The sequence below is a fragment of the Callithrix jacchus genome, chromosome 6 (genome assembly GCF_049354715.1).
Source record: "Callithrix jacchus isolate 240 chromosome 6, calJac240_pri, whole genome shotgun sequence".
Lineage (NCBI taxonomy): Eukaryota > Metazoa > Chordata > Mammalia > Primates > Cebidae > Callithrix > Callithrix jacchus.
The window spans coordinates 122,053,989-122,075,056 of record NC_133507.1 but is presented as its reverse complement, the minus strand read 5'-3'; the positions used below and the strand labels follow the sequence as shown (position 1 = coordinate 122,075,056).

Below are 21,068 nucleotides of genomic sequence, written 5' to 3'. Positions count from 1 at the left end.
GTCGGGGCAGCCTGCCTCCCTTTCCTGCTTAGCTCGCGGCTTGTGAGGTGCGTCCAGGTGCACCCCGCCCCGCGTCGGAACTTGGCCCCCAGCGTCCCAGGTCGCGCATCTCAGGGCTTTCCCTCGGTACTCTGGGCAGGGTCTCTGTGCCTCGCTGCCCCCCGCAGGCTACCCGCGGGCTCTAGAACCCCTTGCTGGTGGGGCGCAGGCCAAAGTCCTTTAATATTTGGGGTGAGAGGCTCGCTCTGGGAGGACCCTTCGTTAGTCGACCCAGCACTTATAGACCTTTTGTGCAAGAGACTCCTGATACTAACATACTTGGTTCCCAGCTTACGGACCCATGGAAAGGGAGAACTGTAAAGATCTGTAACGAAAGTGTTAAATTGCCCCGTGAGGTATGAAGAGGAAGAGATGAAGAGATCACGTCCCAAAACCACTGTAGCTAGAACCTTTGATGTCATCCCAGCCTGGAGACACCAATGTGTCCTGCTAACTGATCAGTCACCTTGGAGTCATATTTGGTTGTAAAATGTTGATAAGCCAGACTCTTTCGGTAGAACTTTTCAATTAAAAGGATGTTGAGACTTTACTTTTCATTTTACAATTGAAATCATAATAGAATCGTTACACTTTCCCCAGTTAAATTACAATCTGAAGAAAAACAGTACAGCCCTGCACCGTTATATAAGGGCACTCACTGCACGTTAAGCGGACATCATCACTTACTGAGCAGTTTTTCTGTTAGATGTTGAATGAGTTATAGCTGTATGAGAGATGTGCATGGTTAAGTTGAAGTTTAAAGTAAAAATATCTCCGTGTGTACTGCAGTAAGGAGCTAAAAAAGAAAAAAAAAGTTAAAGTAAAAATACCGATAATTGAGATCATTCAGTAACCACTTTTGTATTTCAGGCCATGATTTCATTTAATCGTCAGGACTCTGGACAAAGTCACACAGTTACAAAGTATGAAGTGGAGATTGGAACTCAGTTTTCTCTGATATTAAAATTAGTGCTTAACCACGAATCTATACAATCTTCAAAAGAATTCCGTTTTTAAAAATTACAGCAAATTCTTTATTTGCTTTCAAAGGAGAGTGTATTGCTAACACTTACTTGGTGCTGCTGAATTGCCTTGAAGTTAACTCCTTGAAAGGGGTTGACCTATAAGCACCAAGGCAGTGCATTGAAGGGTCATAATGGTCACTAAATATTGCATTTTATTGTATGATTGTTAGGTAGCCTTTGGTTTTTTCTTTATTCCAGGAACTGTTGGAGAGGAAAGAAGGAAAAGTTTTTCATGAGGTCTTTGTACACATTTTCTTTAATTTGATAATCTTGTACTATTTATAAGATGCCCCCAAATTAAAAAAGGAAATGTTTCTATAAATACACTTGGCTACAAACAAGACTGAGTTAGGCTGCCTCTGTCCAGGCAATTCTTATGTAAAATACCACAGGGAAATTGCCTAGGACAATACTCATTTGCCTAGAATATTTGTTTTTAAATTTTCCTAGAAAAATCTCATCCCCCATCCCCAAGAATTACTAAACTTTTTCCAGTGAGAATTATGTAATGACCTTTACTTGCTTTTTGCTTTGCCAGGAAGCTCAAAGCCAAAAATTCATTGCATGATTTTGTTTTCTGCTTTTCTTTATATTTTTTCTAATGTAGATTCCCTATTAGCATTTATAATTTATCATTTCTTTTATTACATTTGCTCATTGACACTGCTTCAAATCCTTTGTAGTACACAGCAGTGTATAATTAAGTAAAATCATGTAGATTATGCTGACTCTGGACATGCTCTTTGAAGTATGCCTGATAGAACTAGTAATGTTTTACCTAATGAACTGGAAAGTTTGAAAAACTATAGAATTCTTTGGACATTCTATAGTTATGAGTTATAGAATACCCTAACCCTAAATGACATATAGGGAAATCATTAGACCTATTATGAATAGTTTTCAGAAATCAAAACAAGCATTTAGTTTCTGGCACAGTGATTCACACCTGCAGTCCCAGTATTTGGGGAGGCTGAGGTGGGCAGATCGCTTGAGCTCAGGAGACCAGCCTAGGCAACATAGGGAAACCCCGTCTTTACAAAAAAATACAAGAATTAGCTGGGCTTGGCATTGCACGCCTGTAGTCCCACCTACTCAGGAGGCCAAGGTGAGAGGTTGCAGTGAGCTCAGATCTCACCACTGCACTCCAGACTGGGTAACAGAGCCAAATGACCCTGTCTCAAAACAAAACAAAAAAGCCAAAACATCACAAAAACACAAGCATTTAGGATAACATTTTTATTTGATGACAGGAGGGTTATATGGTATAATAGAGTGGTCAAGAAGTTAGGAATCAGTCTGGCCTGGATTTCAACCCTAATAGCCTTTATAATTGTGTGTATGTATTGGCATTAATAATTTAATGAGTTTTAATTGACTTTATAATTGTGTGTGTTGGCATTAATAATTTATTGAGTTATTAATATTTAATGAGTTAACTTCGGTTTAGTCATTTGTAAATTTGGTAAATAATATATATAAAGAGAGATGCAGAATACCTGTGTCAGAGTATCTGAGGATTTGATGAGCTGGTGTACATAAATGTGCCTAATACAGTGCCTCACAAATGGCCCCTCAAAAACCTGTTTCTTTATTTTATGCAAATATTATGTAAATAGATTAAACTTTTTCCTGTAATATACCCAGAATCCCCATAATAGGAAGCAGTATCATGACTAGAAAAATGGCACAGGAAGACATGTTTCACAAGCAATGATCATAACTTATAGGTGAAGTATTTATTATCTTTATTTTTTGTTTTTAAAATTTTTTCTTCATATCAAAGCAAAATCCAAATTTTTTTATTTTTTGTTTAAAAAAATTTTTTTGGCCTGGTGTGGTGGCTCACTCCAGTAATCCGAGCACTTTGGGAGGTAGAGGTGGGTAGATCACTTGATCCCAGAGGTTTGAGATGAGCCTAGGCAACATGGCAAAACCTCATTTCTACAAAAATTAGCTGGGTATGGTGGCACATGCCTGCAGTCTCAGCTGTGTGGGAGGCTGAGGTGGGCAGATCATCTGAGCCCAGGAGGTCGGAGCCATGGTGAGCCAAAATTCTACCACTGTTCTAGGCAACAGATCCCAGACCCTGTCTCAAAAAAAGAAAAATAAAATTAGAGACAGGGTTTCATTCTGTTGCCCAAGCTGGAGTGCAGTGGTGTGATCATAGCTCAATGTAATCTCGAACTCTGGGGAAGGAATCCTTCCACTTCAGCCCCCGAGTAGCTCTAGGAATACAGGCACATGCCACCATGCCCAGCTAATTTTATTTATTTATTTTTTTGGTAGAGACAGGACCTTACTATGTTGTCAGGCTGGTCTTCAACTCCTGGCCTCAAGGAATCCCCCTGCCTCAGCCTCCCAAAGCACTGGGATTATAGGTATAAGCCACTGCACCCAGCCCAGTATTTATTATCTTTATACACGAAGTATGAACCTCATAGAGTTGTACAGATTAAATGAGAATGCATATGGAGTACTCAAAACTATGTCTAGCACATTGTAAGTGCTCAAATTTTGTCCTCCTTTCTTCCCATTCCGTCCAGGTGTTTCTTAGTCTCTAGGGCTTCCTGGCCAAATTGATAATGGTTGTTTTGTCCTTTACAACTGCTTTGGCTTTGTAAGGTCTGCATTTATCTATTCATCATGCTTGTTAAAACTTGTGGACTTGTTTTTGCCCTACTGCTTTTATTTTTTTATTAGCTGACCCTGACTGAGTTCTTTTACCAATTACAGGTGACTCTGAATTTTCCAGCTGCAGAATGTGTAGACCTTAAAAGGTAAATGAAAACTGAAATGTCATTTAAACGTGTCATTTGTCCAAATAAAACTTGGTAACATTGAATTAGTTATCTCTTCCTGCAGATAATGAACTCAGAAGAGATAAATGCTGGTCATAGTGGCCCTTCTCTGTAATCGCAGCAGTTTGGGAGGCTGAGGTGGGAGGATTGCTTAATTCTAGGAGCTCAGAACCAGCCTGGGCAACCTAGTGAGACCCTGTCTCTACAAAAAAAGAAAAGAAAACCTGCCAAGCATGGTGGCATGTGCCTATAGTCCCAGCTACTTTGGACGTTGAGATGGGAGGATTGCTTAGCCGGGGGGTTAAGGCTGCACCAACACAGTGAGACCCTGTCTCAAAAAAAAAGAAAGGAGAGACACAGTCAATAGTTTCTCCTGCCAAAAGAAAAGGTAAAAACAGGATTTATACGAAAGAGAGGAGAGAAAAAAAATTCACCAAGAACACTGAATCTTAGTTACATTTCTTGGGTAAACTGATTAGCTAGCAGCAGTTAATCATTAGTTGTTTTCAGGCCAGTAGCATAAGTTCTGAAAGTATATTTTGTCAGACTAGCCAGAGCTGATCAAACTTTTGCTTGCCAAACTCTGAGGTTTGTTCAGTGAGGAACTAACTGTAAAGTGTTGGAAAGATTTGTGTTTACTATTTAGTTATCCAGATAACTAGAAAGCCATATTCATATTTGTAAAGTTGTTTGGTAAGTATTCCTTAAAAGTAAAGGGAGGTGCTTGAGGGTTGTTGGAGCCAGGCTTGGTACACCAATGAAGTATTACAGACTCCTCAAAATTGATGGTAGTTTTCTAATGAACAGATAATAAAATCCACCAAACCATTATTCTTTGTTTGGGTACCACTTTTCTTTTCTTTTCTTTTTTTTTTTTTGACATGGAGTCTCACTCTATCTCCATGGCTGGAGTACAGTGGTGCAATCTTTGCTCACTACAACCTCCACCTCCCAGGTTCAAGCAATTTTCCTGCCTTAGCCTCCTGAATAGCTGGGATTACAGGCATCCACTGCTACACCAACTAATTTTTTTATTATATTTTTAGTACAGACGGGATTTCACCATGTTGGCCAGGATGGTCTCAAACTTCTGACCTCGTGATTTGTCTATGTCAGCCTCAGAAAGTACTGGGATTACAGGCATGAGCCACCGTGCCCGTCGGTTGGCTGCCACTTTTCTAAATACTCAGATATTAACCACCCCATTTCTGTTAACATGCTTGTCTAGATTGATTAGAGCTTTCCTTAAAACTTGAATTGTTTTTCCAAGTATATTTTATTTTATTTTTTTCTGAGTATATTTTAGCTACCTTGATTGGATTTACCTCTTCTCAACTCTCAGACATCTCTTTCCCTCCCCAATTTTTTGGATAAAGAATTGAGTTACCTACCATCAATATATATTAATACAGTAATGCATAATATATATTTCATACTTTAAAAGACTTTTGGCCGGGCATGGTACCTCTAGCCTATAATCCCAGCACTTTGGGAGGCCGAGGCGGGCAGATCACAAGGTCAGGAGATCAAGACCATCCTGGGAAACATGATGAAACCCCCATCTCTACTAAAAATACAAAAAATTAGCTAATGTGGCGGCACACACCTGTAATCCCAGTGACTTGGGAGGCTGAGGCTGGAGAATTGCTCGAACCTGGGAGGCAGAGGCTGCAGTGAGCCAAGATCGCACCATTGCATTCCAGCCTGGGCAACAGAGTGAGACTCTGTCTCAAAAAAAAAAAAAAAAAAAAAAGACTGTTAAAAATATTAGATAAAGATGTGTATTCATTATGTGAATGTTTAATTTAGTGGTTGATATAATTCTTCATCACTTTTGAGTAACTTACTATTTTTGTTTAGGTTGGCAATAATGAGTAAACCAGAATTAAAGGAAGACAAGAGGCTGGAGGTTCATTTTGTGGGAGATGATGATGTTCTTAATCACATTCTTGATAGAGAAGGAGGTACTAAGTGATTGTACAATTTGAAGAGATGCTTATTATAATGTTTATGGATTATTTCACTTTTAAAACTTTTAACATTTTATTTTGAAAATATAGCACAAAGTATTGATCTAGTTAGTAAAACTAAATAAAAACTGCTTTAATTTTTAGTTTAATTCTTTCAAACTTTGATTGAAAGTGTTAAATAAAGCCTAATCTAAAATGAAATGCTCAGTAGTCATAGTCAATGATAACTACCCATTGTAATTTAAAATATGTGGTTATTTTGACCCCTAAAAATATACACTTTCAAGGGGTGTGTTTGTGTGTGTGTATGTGTTTTAAACTATATAAACTGTGGAAGAGTGGTCAGTTTTAATAAAAGAGAAAACTTTTTGCCCAGCTTTAATGACTATATAAATATTACCATTTTTTTTTTTACTTATTTAAATGTAATGTTTAGAAAGAACTTATACCTGTCATCTCTAATTCTTTGGATGTTCTTATAGGAGCTAAATTAAAGAAGGAGAGAGCTCAGCTATTGGTCAACCCCAAAAAAATAATAAAGAAGCCAGAATGTGATTTGGAGGAAGATGACCAGGAGGTCTTAAAAGATCAGAACTATGTGGAAGTTATGGGAAGAGATGTTCAAGGTATTTGAGGGGGTGAAATACACACTCATGTTTCTGCTAGTAGCAGAAATTGCTTTATAGGATACACAAAAGTAGTCTGATAGGTTAAACAGTGGGGTTCTATATTATCATGTTTCTTATCTAAAAAGCATTTGCTTCAATTTCAGTTTTTCCACAGTTCTTTTTTTTTAAACAACCAGTCCTGCGATTAGCTTTCAGTAACAGGGAATCTATAGACCAACACGTTCTAAAGTGCTTTCTTTTTTTTTTTTTTTTTTTTTTTTAATTTTTCCAGGATACATGTGTAGAATGAGTAGGTTTGTTACATAGGTAAACACATGCCGTGGTGGTTTGCTGTACTTATCAACCCATCATCTAGTTTTTTTGTTTTTTTCATCACACAAATTTATTCTTTTACAGTTCTGGAGGTCAGGAGTCTAAAATCATGGTATGGCAGGGCTGATTGCTTCTGGAGATTTCTCGGGGAGAGTCCATTTCCTCCCTCTTTCTAACATTTTTTTTCCTTTTTCTTTTTGAAGCAGAGTTTCACTCTTGTTGCCAAGCTGGAGTGCAGTGGCATGATCTCGGCTCACTGCAACCTCCGCCTCTTGAGTTCAAGTGATTCTCCTGCCTCAGCCTCCCAAGTAGCTGGGATTACAGGCACCCATCACCATGCCCAGCTAATTTTTTTTGTATTTTTAGTAGAGGTGGGTTTTCACCATATTGGCCAGTCTGCTCTCAAACTCCTGACCTCAGGTGATCCACCCACCTTGGCCTCCCAAAGTGCTGGAATTACAGGCGTGAGCCACCACATCCGGCAGTCATCTAGGTTTTAAGCCCCTGTCCTGAAGCTCTCCCACCCTCCACTACCCCTGCCCCCACAGGCTGTAGCATGTGTTATTCTCCTCCCTGTGTCCATATGATCTCCTTTTTCAACTCTCACTTGTTAGTGAGAACATACAGTGTTTGGTTTTCTGTTCCTGTGTTAGTTTGCTGAGGATATTGGCTCCAGCTTCATCCATGTCCCTGCAAAGGACATGATCTCATTCCTTTTGATGTCTGCCCAGTATTTCTAAAGTTACTTTCAATACATTATTTATTTGTTTGTTTGTTTATTTTAGAGACAGGGTCTTGCTCTGTCACCCAGACTGGAGTACCATGGCACAATCATAGCTCACTGTAGCCTCCAACCTTTGGGTTCAAGAGATCCTCCCACCTTAGCCTCCTGAGTAGCTAGTAGTATCTTTTTAAAATAATTTTTTTAAGACAGAGTCTCCCTCTGTCATCCAGGCTGGAGTACACTGGTGTGGTCTCAGCTTACTGTAGCCTCTGCCTCCTGGGTTCAAGTGATTCTTCTGCCTTAGCCTCCTAAGTAGCTGGGACTACAAGTGCACACCACCATGTCTGGCTAATTTTTTTTTTTTTTTTGAGTTGGAGTCTTGATTTTTCTCCCAGGCTGGAGTGCAGTAGTGCAATCTCAGCTCACTGCAGCCTCCATCTCCCAGGTTCAAGCAATTCTGCTGTCTCAGCCTCTTGAGTAGCTGGGATTAGAGGCGTCTGCCACCACACCCGGCTAATTTTTGTAATTTTAGTAGAGACAGAGTTTCACCATGTTGGTCAGGCTGGTCTCAAACTCCTGACCTCGTGATCCGCTCGCCTTGGCTTCCCAAAGTGCTGGAATTATAGGCATGAGCCACTGCGCCTGGCCATTTTTGTATTTTTAGTAGTGACAGGGTTTCACCATCTTGGCCAAGCTGGTCTTGAACTCCTGACCTTGTGAACCACCCACCTTGGCCTCCCACAAGTTCTGGGAGTACAGGCATGAGCCACCACGCCTGGCTCTGCTAGTACTATTTTTAAGATACATATTTATTTATGGCCAGGCATGGTGGCTCACACCTGTAATTCCAGCACTTTGGGAGACTGAGACAGGAGAATTGCTTGAGCCCAGGAGTTTGTAACCAGCCTGGGCAATACAGTAAAATCCTGTTTCTACCAAAAAAAAGTTTTTAATTAACTGGAAGCTGGGTGTAGTGGTTCATGCGTGTAATCTCAGCACATTGGGAGGGCGAGGCAGATTGATCCCTTGAGTCCTGGAGTTTGAGATTAGCCTAGCATGGTGGCACACACCTGTGGTCCCAGCCACCAGGGAGGCTGAGGTGGGAGGATCACTTGAGCCTGAGGCTGAGGCAGCAGTGAACCATGATCATACCACTGCACACCAGCATAGGCCACAGAGTGAGACCCTGTCAAAAAAAATAAAATAAAATTAGCTGAGCACAGTGGCATGTGCCTATAGTCCCAGTTACTTGGGAGGCTAAGGCAGAGGATTGTTTGAGCCCAGGAGGTTGAGGCTACAGTGAGCTGTGATTGAACCATTATACTCCAGCCTGGGTAACAAAGGGAGACCCTAGCCCAAAAAAATAAAAAAACAAGATATTTATATTTTTAACTTATTTAAAATAGTTTTCTAAAGCAGGTTACTTTATTTTTACCTTGATCTTTACAGAACTAGGAGGAGCATTTCAAGAAGTAGTGTTCTAAACCAGGATGCTGGTATTGTGTGTGTGATTTTAATTTTTACTTCTAAGCCATTTTCTTATTATTATTCTTTATGGCCAGGCATGGTGGCTCACACCTGCAAGATTATTTTTTTTTTTTTGAGATGTAGTTTTGCTCTTGTTACCGTGGCTGGAGTGCAATGGCACGGTCTCGGCTCACCGCAACCTCCGCCTCCTGGGTTCAGGCAATTCTCCTGCCTCAGCCTCCTGAGTAGCTGGGATTACAGGCATGCGCCACCATGCCCAGCTGATTTTTGTATCTTTAGTAGAGATGGGGTTTCACCATGTTGACTAGGATGATCTCGATCTCTTGACCTCGTGATCCACCCACCTCGGCCTCCCAAAGTGCTGGGATTACAGGCTTGAGCCACCACACCCGGCAGATTATTCTTAACGAAAACATTTTTTAGGCTTGAATTATATTTTAGTTAGGTTTTTCCTGTGTACAAGGAAGGTAGATCCCCTCAACGTAGCTTAAAACAATGAAGACAAAGGAAATAAGTCAATATTGTTGGGCACTAGGAGAGTTGGAACTGGGACAGTGTTAAAAACTGAGGAACTGCACTTTCATGAGTCTCCAGATCTCCCTATAGTCATCTCTGTGCATTTGTTTGGATTTCTCTATGCCACTTACTTTTTCATATACAGATGTTTTATTCTCTCATACTTAAAAATGTCCATCAAGTTCCCAGTGTTAAATGATTTGTTTTTCAGTTCTCCCATTCTAGATTCTCAAGAGTCGATTTCGCTCAATTCATTTTTTGAAGCTGGACGTGGAAATAACATATATTTGGAATATCACAGATGAACCACAGTTGAGCTATCTGTGCCTATTACTTAATTCATTAACTATGGGGGTAGAGTCATATACTCCATGTATAGGGTTATACAGAAAATGACCACTTCTCCTCAGTGGGTTTGGTAGGCTAGGTAGGGTCTCCTGTGTGTCCACAGCTAGACAGTTGACATTTTTTTGAGCATATTCTAAATAGAATTTGATTTACTTGACTCCATATTATGCCAGGCCAAAGAAGAGATTCAAAGCAGTATTCCAAAAAATAAACTTTTATCATAAAAATTGTTTCTTAAAAAAGTGGTAAGTTTGTTGTAGAAATTCAGTGCTTCCAACCTTTCTCACATAACATCACTCACAGCAAATGATATTTAGAGGCACAATGGAATAAATAGAGGAGAATACTGTAGACCAAGGACAAATACCACAGGGCCTTAACCCTACCCCTACTACTGGCCTTGATTGTCATCCTCAAAGGCCTGAGAGAATCAGTACTCAGCACAGATGAAACCCATACCTTTAACTAATTAACGAATTAATTTATTCATTCATTCATTCTTCACATTGGTTGGGGAGCTTTGCCTTATTTTTTGGCATCATGCCCTATGTATTTCAACCTTTTAAAAACTATTGTCTCTTAATTAGTCTGTTTAGATATTTTCTCCTAATCACTTTTTTCCACCCATAAAATTTCAATACTACATATATGCTGTATATCGCTTTTTTTTTTTTTTTTTTTTTTGAGATGGAGTTTCGCTCTTGTTACCCAGGCTGGAGTGCAATGGTGTGATCTTGGCTCACCACAACCTCCACCTCCTGGGTTCAGGCAATTCTCCTGCCTCAGCCTCCTCAGTAGCTGGGATTACAGGCATGCGCCACCATGCCCAGCTAATTTTTTGTATTTTTAATAGAGATGGGGTTTCATCATGTTGACCAGGATGGTCTCAATCTCTTGACCTCGTGATCCACCTGCCTCGGCCTCCCAAAGTGCTGGGATTACAGGCGTGAGCCACCGTGCCTGGCCTATATCTCTTTATGTACTGTGACCCTTTGGAGGCCTCCTGAGTAGCTGCAACTACTGGTGGGCACCACCATGCCCACTAGTTTTTGTATATTTTGTAGATGTGGGGTCTCACCATCTTGACCAGGCTGGTCAAACTTCTGGGCTCAAGTGATATGCCAGCGTTGGCCTACCAAACTGCTGAGATTACAGGCATGAGCCACCATGCCCCCTGCTTTTTCTTTTTTTAAGATAGCATATCCATAATGCATCAACTGGAATTTTCCAGTTTCATTATCAGTAGACTGATAATGATACTGTTGATGCTATCTGAGTATAGTAGGCTTTCATGTTTCTCAAATTTTCTCTTAAATCTTTTATGGTGTCTCATTCATACCTTATTTAAAACCAATTGTTTTAGTTAATAACTTCTTCAGATTTATATTTTGTATTTGGCATACAGACAAAATATAAATTATATAAACATACAGTTATATATTCTATATTATAATTATATATTCTAGTTACAGTTCTGTGATTGAAGTAACAAGTTCTCCATAAATAGACTTCTGCATATATGAAAACTAGATATACTATAAAAAATAGCATTGCAGATATATTGGGCTAATGATGAACTGGTTAGTAAATGGTGATGGGACAATTCTATATTTCCATTAAAAAAAGGGGGGCTCTCTACTTCCCATTATAAACACATGAATTACCTTAATTGAATATCTATTTTATTTTTTTTTTGAGAAGGAGTTTCGCTGTTATTACCCAGACTGGAGTGCAATGGCATGATCTCGGCTCACCGCAAACTCCGCCTTCTGAGTTCAAGCAATTCTCCTGCCTCAGCCTCCTGAGTAGCTGGGACTACAGGCGTGTGCCACCATGCCCAGCTAATTGAATATCTAAACATGAAAAGCAAATTGTAAATGCTTTTAGAAGAAAATATAAGAGAATATGGTTTTGGTCTTGATTATAGAAAGTTTTCTTACAAAATATGTAATCAAAAGAAAAATTGACAAATTCAGCTAATTAAAACTCATGTTTCTCAAGAAAATGAGAAGACTACAGACTGGAAGAAAATGTTGCAAAAGACATGTCTGATAAAGGACTTTTAATCCAAAATATACAGAGAGCTCTTAAAACTCAGCAATAAGAAAACAATTCAGTTTAAAAATAGGCAAGTAGGTATTTGAACAGATACATACACTTATTTGCCATCTGTTTTTATTCTTTATTACCAAGGAAAATAAACAGATGGCCAATAAGCATATGAAAATATGCTCAATATCATATCATTAGGGAATTGCAAATTAAAGCAACAATGAGATACCACTATGCACCTATTAGAATAGCCAAAATCCAAAACACCAACACCACCAAATGCTCGTGAGGATGTAGAGCAACAATAACTCATTTGTTTCTAGATAATGAAAATGGTACAGCCCTGTTAAAGATAGTTGGGCTGCCCCTTACAAAACTCAACATACTCTAACGATATAATCCAGCAATTATGCTCCTTAGTAGTTACCCAGATGAATTCAAAACTTATGTTCATATAAAAACTTGCAGGTGGACCTTTATAGCAATTTCATTCATAATGGCCAAAACTTGGAAGCAACAAAGAGGTCATTCAGTAAATGAATGGATTCACAAACTGGCACATCCTGGCCATGGAGTATTATTCAGCACTTAAAAATGAAAGAGCTATCAAGACATGAAAAAGACATGAAAGGACTTTAAAAGTATGTTACTAAGTGAAAGAAGCCAATCTGAAAAGGCTGCATACTGTATTATTCCAACTATATGACATTCTGGAAAATGCAAAACTATGGAGACAATAAAAGACTAGTGCAAAGTCTATTTTATAAGAAACCAGCACTTCTGTTTAAATGACACCATAAAAAGAGTGTAAAAACAAGCCACAGTGTAGAGAAGATACTTTTTCTGATAAGAAACCTGTGGAAAAAAGTTCAACATCATTAATGATTAAGGAGATACAAATTAAGACAGCTTTTAATGAGATTCAGTTTGTACTCATTGACAAAGATTAAGGAGTTTAGATAAAGGCAAATGTTAGTACAAATATAGATCACGAGGAAAGCTTAATAAGGAGGATGAGCACATATTTTGGAAAAGTTTAGCACTATTTTGTAATAAATTCATTAAATGACGTAAATTACATATATTTAAATGAAAACTGTTTCAAAAAATGAGGAAGGCGTTGTTTTATATTTTTAATGTCTGTCTTCATAGAAGGCAACTGTATTATCTGCTTCACACATTCCATTAGTCAATATGATAACGTGTTATGTCATGTTGTCTCTGAAATACCTCACTGTATACTCTTGATTGAGAGTCTAAAGGTAATTAATATCTTAGTGTTATTGTGAAGTAATTTTGACCTCAGGGACCCTAGCAATCCTTAGGCCACATGTTGGAAATTGCTGTGCTAGGGAGTAGGACACTAGAAATGAGTGTTCAGTAAGTTGTAGGTAGCAGTTGATACTTGAAGAGATTGAAGAATGTCAGTTAAGTCAGGATCAGTTAAGAAAGCTTCTACCATAAAACAGCTATTTAAATCTCAACCTCAACAATTGTACTTTTGATGTTTTCTTCAGGAAATAAAGTAATAAAGTCCCTTTAGTCTTCCCTCCCCACGGGCAGCTATTGTTATTAATTGAATGCATATCCCTCTAATCTGGGGTTTTGCTGTCTTTTTTGATTTTTACATATATGCCTGTATATCTTCGAATAGCATGTTAAAATTTACATAAACACGCCAGGCGGGGTGGCTCATGCCTATAAGGCTGAGGCAGGCGGATCACAAGGTCAAGAGATCAAGACCATTCTGGCCAACATGGTGAAACCCCGTCTCTACCAAAATACAAAATTAGCTGGGCATGGTGGCGCAGACCTGTAGTCCCAGCTACTGGGGAGGCTGAGGCAGTAGAATTGCTTGACCCTAGGAGGTGGAGGTTGCAGTGAGCTGAAATTGCACCACTGCACTCGGGCCTGGAGACAGAGTGAGACTCTGTCTCAAAAATAAATAAATAAATAAATAAAATTTACATAAACAGTTTCATAGCCTGTCTACTATGTATTTCTAAATATTTTATATATAAATATAGTTAAATCTTTATGCAAGCCTATGAGGGGTACAAATCTTAACTTTATTGTTAAAAGTTTTTCTTTTTTCTGTTAATTTTGTTCTTTCAGACTCATTGAAAAATGGCTCTGCTACAGGTGGTGGAAATAAAGTTTATTCTTTTCAGAATAGAAAACACTCTGAAAAAATGGCCAAATTAGGTATGTTGCTTTTCTGATTTCTATAATTATTATTCATCTTTCCTAAGGTAGATTTAACCACATTCCCCGTGGTTATCATCTCGCTGCATTTGCTAAAAGAATAAGAGAGATACCCTATGGTTTACATAATAATGAGACATTCCCTAAAAGAAGGATGATATATTAAGCACAATTAAGTTCATTTGGGTTTTTTTGGTGCTCAGGTGTCTTCTGTTTTCAGCTAGATTATAAGCTTCTCGTAGTATGAACAAGTCTTTGTTTTTCTGTAGTTCTCTCCAAAATATGTTGCTTTTTCTTTTTTTTTCTTTTTTAAGATGGAGTTTTGCTCTGTCACCCAGGCTGGAGTGCAGTGGCACGACCTCAGCTCACTGCAACTTCTGCTTCCCATGTACAAGTGATTCTCCTGTCTCAGCCTCCTGAGTAGCTGGGATTACAGGTGCGTGCCACCAAACCTGGCTAATTTTTTGTATTTTTAGTAGAGAGGGGGTTTCACCAGTGTTGGCCAGGCTGGGTCTTGATCTCCCAACCTCAAGTGATCTACCTGCCTCAGCCTCCCAATGTGCTGGGATTACAGGCATGAGCCACCATGCCCAGCCATAGCTTAGTTTCTTCACAAAGTTTTTTGAAGTAATAAGTGACTTCAGAGTCACATAGAGATATTCTGAATTGATTAAATAAGAGTTTTGCTGGGCACAGTTGCTCATGCCTGTAATCCCCGGTGTGGGAAGCTGAGGCTGGCGCATTGCTTGAGGTCCAGAGTTTGAGACCAGCCTGGCCAACATTGTAAGCCCCCATCTCTACTAAAAATACAAAAAAATTAGCTGGGTATGGTGGTACACCTGTAGTCCCAGCTGTTCAGGAGGCTGAGGCGGGAGAATTGCTTGAACCTGGGAGGCAGAGGTTGCAGTGAGCCAAGATTGACCACTGCACTCAGCCTGGGTGACAGAGCAAGACTCCATCTTAAAAAAAAAAAAAAAAAAAGAGAAGAAGAAGTTTTACACTGTATATGGAAAAATGTGGTTTATATTATATGAAAATGTTACATAAAATTATTAGGAATAGCCTAACATTTTTCTTGAGTTACCACTATACCAGTTACACTTCAATTGCTGATTTTCAGAGAACTACGCTATAATAAATTACATATAACCTTAAAATTAAACTCAGTTATTTTTCAAAATTCAGGCCAGGCATGATAGCTCACACCTGTAATCCCAGCACTTTGGGCGGCCAAGACAGGAGTATCGCTTGAGGCCAGTAGTTCAATACCACCTGGGCGACATAGTGAAACCCTATCTCTATAGAAAATTTGAAACTTAGCCAGGCATGGTGGTACATACCTGTAGTCCCAGCTACTTGGCAGGCTGAAGCAAGAGGATCACTTGAGCCGAGGGGTTCAAAATTGCAGTGAGCAATGACCACACCACTACACTCCAGCCTAGGTGACAGAGTAAAACCCTATCTCAAATTAAAAAACAAAAAATCAGATGGCATTGTATTTTCATCTTGTGGTATGAGGGGGGTCATCATTTTTGAAAGCATTAAGGAAGGGAAATAATAAATGTGAAAACACTTTGAGAATTAAAAAGATAATGTAAATAGAACATTTGGAAATACTAAAAAGTCTGGAACAAGAGAGTAATAATGATCTACCTGGTAAATGTAATAGTTGAAAAAGAGGACTTATGTATAATTATAAAACATATGTATATTTCTTCAGTGGTTTGTTTTTATTCAATCACTGTAGCCAATGACACATGTAAACATTCAAGGCCAAGTAAAAATGAAACATGTTAAATGTTGACACTGATGAGGAATATATGAGAAGTAATTATAAAACCAGTATTTCTAAATGTAAGTTAATCACTTGCCACAATCACCTTAGCTTTTCTCTTTTTTGTGTGTGATGGAGTTTTGCTTTTGTTGCCCAGGCTGGAGTGCAGTGGTGCAATCTCAGCTCACAGCAACCTCTGTGATACTTATTTTCTTTTACCTCATACCCCTCCCGGGTGCAAGCAATTCTCTTGCCTCAGCCTCCCGAGTAGCTGGGATTACAGGTGCCTGCCACCATGCCCAGCTAATTCTTTGTATTTTTAGTAGTGACGGGGTTTCACTGTGTCGGCCAGGCTGGTCTCAAACTCCTGACCTCAAGTGATCACCCACCTCAGCCTCCCAAAGTGCTAGGATTACAGGCATGAGCCACCATGCCTGGCCTCAGTTTAGTTTTTCTAAAAGGTGTAACATTAAATACATTACTAATTTTGAACATAACATGGTGCATACAATAATTTGCATGAATTATTGTGTTTCTTAGTATTTATTATTTACATCAAGAAATTAAACTCTTTTTTGGTTGGGTGTGGTAGTTCACGCTTATAATCCCAGAACTTTGGGAAGCCGAGGTGGGCAATCACTTGAGGTCAGGAGTTCAAGATGAGCTTGGCCAACATGGTGAAACCCTATCTCTACTAAAAATACAAAAATTAGCCGGGTATGGTGGCATGTACCTGTATTCTGGCCACTGGGAGGCTGAGGCAGGAGAATCACTTGAACCCAGAAGGTGGAGGTTGCAGTGAGCCAAGATTGCACCACTGCACTGCCACGTGGGAGAGACAGATTCCATCTGAAAAAGCAAGAAATTAAGTTTTTAAATCTACAAAAATGACTGAATCCTGTATAGGAGCACTGAGAAACCAGAGAAGAAATGCTGATGTAATTATTAGAAGAAAGATAAAATAGACATCAAGACCAAAATGAAACCCTGTAACAGTGGTGCAGGATAAAGAAATACCACTGGAGAAAGAGGGGAACTATTACTCTGACATAAAATAGAACGGACAGGAGTAATCAAGTAGTAGTTCTCCATTTGGAGAATCAGCATGCACATAACTTAAAGATGATAATGTGTTGTATTTGTAAGCGCTGGATAAAACTGGAATATCATTCTGTGCATTTCTGTCATCACATCTGAAAGAAATACATGTTTTAAAGTCAGGAGAAGACAGTTTCATAGATATTTAGTCTTTATTATTATGACCATGAAATTTCAGGAACACAATTTGACAGACTGATCAGACTTTCTAAAATCTTTGTTTAGTTATGACCCATGTTTAATTACGATGCTCTTTAATGAATTTCATTGACTCATTAAGTATTGTTGCTAATTGTGTTTACATCTAAATATATCAGTAAAATGGAATGCCTTAATATGTAATAAATAACATGATCTGCCAGAAAATAGTGTTGTTCTGAGTATAAATGGTGATTTTGGCCCAGGATGGTGGTTCACACCTATAATCCCAACACTTTGAGAAGACAAGGCAAGAGGATCGCTTAAGCCTAGGAGTTTGAGACCAGCCTGGGCAACATAGTGAGACCTTGTCTCTATAAAAAAAAATAAAAATAAAAAAATGATTTTCATATGATCGGGCTAACCAAGGTATAGGGCTAGAAATAGACTGTAGTTTAGACAGGAAGGCTTTGTAAAATACAGAGAATATATCTAGTGTAAGAAAAGAAATGTAAACAAAAGAGCAAAAGCAGAAGTACCAGATAGAGAAGAAAGTGAGGAGTTCATTCAGGTTGGAGAAATAAATGGGTAAATTAAAAATAGATTGAGATCCAGCAATCCCACTATTGAATATATACCCAAAGGGTATGAAATCAGTATATCAAAGAGATATCTGCACTCCTGTGTTCATTGCAGTATTATTTCACAACAGACAGGATATGGAATCAACCTAAAACAGATGAGCAGATAAATATAAATGAGGTAAAAGAAAATAAGTATCTTTTTTTTTTTTTGAGATGGAGTTTCGCTCTTGTTACCCAGGCTGGAGTGCAATGGCACGATCTCATCTCGGCTCACCACAACCTCCGCCTTCTGGGTTGAGGCAATTCTCCTGCCTCAGCCTCCTCAGTAGCTGGGATTACAGGCACGCGCCACTAGGCCCAGCTAATTTTTTGTGTTTTTAGTAGAGACGGGGTTTCACCATATTGACCAGGATGGTCTCGATCTCTTGACCTCGTGATCCACCCGCCTTGGCCTCCCAAAGTGCTGGGATTTCAGGCTTGAGCCACCACGCCTGGCCATTTTTTAAAAAAAAAGAAAATAGATTGGTTTGATAGGACCAGATAATTGACTGATCTAAAGCTATCATTAGGCAAGACCAGTTTATTGTGTAAAATATAATATAGATGAATTATTATAATAATGAAAATAAAGACATAAAATTTATGACCTGGCTGAGATTAGATCCAAGATGGCCGACCACTAACAGCTCAGGAGTGTAGCTCCCAGTGAAAGCTCAGAGAACGAGACGACGCCACATCATTAGACGAATTTTCGTCACTCACCGATTAGCCAATTCCCAGTGGAGGAGCCCCACGGGTCACCAGCGCGACTCTTGTGGCTGCCGCAGCGGTTTTGCCGGCGTCTCGGCGCAGCAGCTCTTCACGCAGAGCCAACGGGACTGCTTCCCCTACTGACCGGAGTTTGGAGCTCCAGGAAGTCAGAGCCGCTTGTTGCGGACTCAAGAGGGAAGCCAGACCAGAGATTCCCGGGCAGAAGAGCACCATCAGTCTTATCGCTGCTATTTAGGCTGCCACAGTGGGTTGCTCGGATCCCAGCACTGGGAATCAATAAGTCGGACGTCGACTCAGAAAACTAATTAGAAAGGCGGTTCATTTACAATGAAGGGAAAAAAACAGCCTAAGAAGGCCGAGTATACTCAAAATCAGAACCCATCAGCAACGGAACAAGCCCTGATGGAAAAGGACTCATCAGCAACCGAACAACCCCTGATGGAAGAGGACTCATCAGTAACGGAACAAGCCCTGATGGAAAAGGACTGTGTTCCATTATCTGAAGTAGGCTTTAAAAGGTGGATGATAAGAAACTTCTGGGAGTTAAAGGAACTTGTTCTAACCCAATGTAAAGAAACTAAGAACTTGGAAAAAAGATTAGATGAAATGTTGAAAAGAATAGACAATATAGAGAGGAATACAAATGAACTTATGGAGTTGAAAAATATAACACGAGAACTCAGTGAAATATGTACAAGCTTAAACAGCCGAATGGATCAAGCAGAAGAAAGGGTATCAGAGGTAGAAGACCAACTTAATGAAACAAAACGACAAGACAAGAATAGAGAAAAAAGGATAAAAAGGAATGAGCAAAGTCTCCAAGCAATATGGGACTATGTGAAAAGACCTAATATACGCTTGATTGGTGTACCTGAATGTGAGGGAGAGAATGAAGTCAAGCTGGAAAATACTCTCCAGGACATTATCCAGGAAAATTTTCCTAATTTAGCAAAGCAGGACACTATTCAACCCCAGGCAATACAGAGAACACCACAAAGATATTCCTCAAGAAGACCAACCCCAAGGCACATAATCATTAGATTCACCAAGATCGAAACGAAGGAGAAAATATTAAGGGCAGCCAGAGAGAAAGATCAAGTCACCCATAAAGGTAAGCCTATTAGGCTTACAACAGATCTCTCAACGGAAACCCTACAAGCTAGAAGAGAGTGGGGGCCAATATTCAATATACTTAATCAACAGAACTTTCAGCCCAGAATTTCATATCCTGCCAATTTAAGCTTTACATTTGAAGGAAAAATAAAATCTTTTAGGAACAAGCAAGTACTCAGAGATTTTATTACCACCAGGCCTGCTTTACAAGAACTTCTAAAAGAAGCACTATACACAGAAAGGAACAACCAGTATGACCCTTTCTAAAAATACATCAAAAAGTAAAGAGCATTAACATAAAGAAGAATTTTTATCAACGAAAGGACAAAATAGCCAGTTAACAACAAATGGCAGCAACCCTAAATTTAAATTGACCAAATCTCCCAATCAAAAGATACAGACAAAATCTAACAGTATATCCAAAGATATACAAAGACTGAAAATAAAGGGTTGGAAAAAAAAAAACAAAAACGTACCAACCAAATGGAGAACAAAAATAAATAAATAAGAAGCAGGAGTTGCAATTTTCACATTTGACAAAATAGATTTCAAAGCTACAAGGATACAAGGGTAAAAGGATTAATGTAATAATAAGAGATCTTAACACCCAGATACATAAGACCCATAATGAGATTTAGATTCAATGAGACAACAAATTGATAACGATACCCGGGACTGGAACTAAGATCCAGAACAAATAAACTCAATAGAGCTCTCCATGTTAAACACACAAAATATATATTATCCACAAAATCTAACGATATATCTGAAGATATACAAAGACTCAAAACAAGGGGATGGAAAAAAACTCACCAACCAAATGGAGAGCAAAAATAAATAAATAAAAAGCAGGAGTTGCAATTCTCACACTTAATAAAATAGATTTCAAAGCTACAAGGATGCAAGGGTAAAAGGATTAATGTAATAATAAGAGATCTTAACACCCAGATACATAAGACACATAATGAGATTTAGATTCAACGCGACAACAAATTGATAACGATATCCAGGACTTGAACTCAGAGCCAGAACAAATAAACACAATAGAGGTCCCCATTTTAAACACATAAAATATGCATTAACCACTTTAAACACTCAAAATATTGATCGGCCATTATTGAAACCCATTTTAGGAATGAAGTAATATTCCTTTTTCCCTCTTTTTCTTTTTTTCCCCTTCTTTTTCTCTTTAAAAATAAAAAAAAAAAAAAAATTTATGACCTGTTTTTTGGTTTTTTTTTTTTACAAGCCCACAAGTAACATCATAACTAATTTATTTTTTTATTTTTTAGGGTCTCACTGTGTTGCTTAGGCTGGAATATGTGGTGTAATCTCAGCTCACTGCAACCTCCACATCCTGGGCTCAAGGGATCCTCCTACCTCAGCTTCCCAAGTAGCTCGGAAAGTCACGCCTGGCTAATTTTTTTTTCTTTTGTAGAGACAGGGCTTTCTTATGTTGTCCTATCTGGTCTCGAACTCTTAGA

General features: G+C 38.9%; 1 protein-coding gene across 2 annotated transcripts in view; it reads left to right on the top strand.

Annotated features, from left to right (window-relative positions):
• ORC2 (origin recognition complex subunit 2) overlaps positions 1 to 21,068 on the top strand; it is a 54,376-nt gene that overhangs the window by 183 nt on the left and 33,125 nt on the right. The window contains exons 2-5 of one of the 2 annotated variants that reach the window (XM_008999183.5): positions 3,798 to 3,841; positions 5,723 to 5,826; positions 6,315 to 6,458; positions 14,017 to 14,106. In XM_008999183.5, the coding sequence (XP_008997431.1) occupies positions 5,733 to 5,826; positions 6,315 to 6,458; positions 14,017 to 14,106 (328 nt within the window). In that variant the 5' untranslated portion in view covers positions 3,798 to 3,841; positions 5,723 to 5,732. The remainder of the gene's footprint in view (positions 1 to 3,797; positions 3,842 to 5,722; positions 5,827 to 6,314; positions 6,459 to 14,016; positions 14,107 to 21,068) is intronic. The other variant, XM_035305265.3, reaches the window with a different exon arrangement.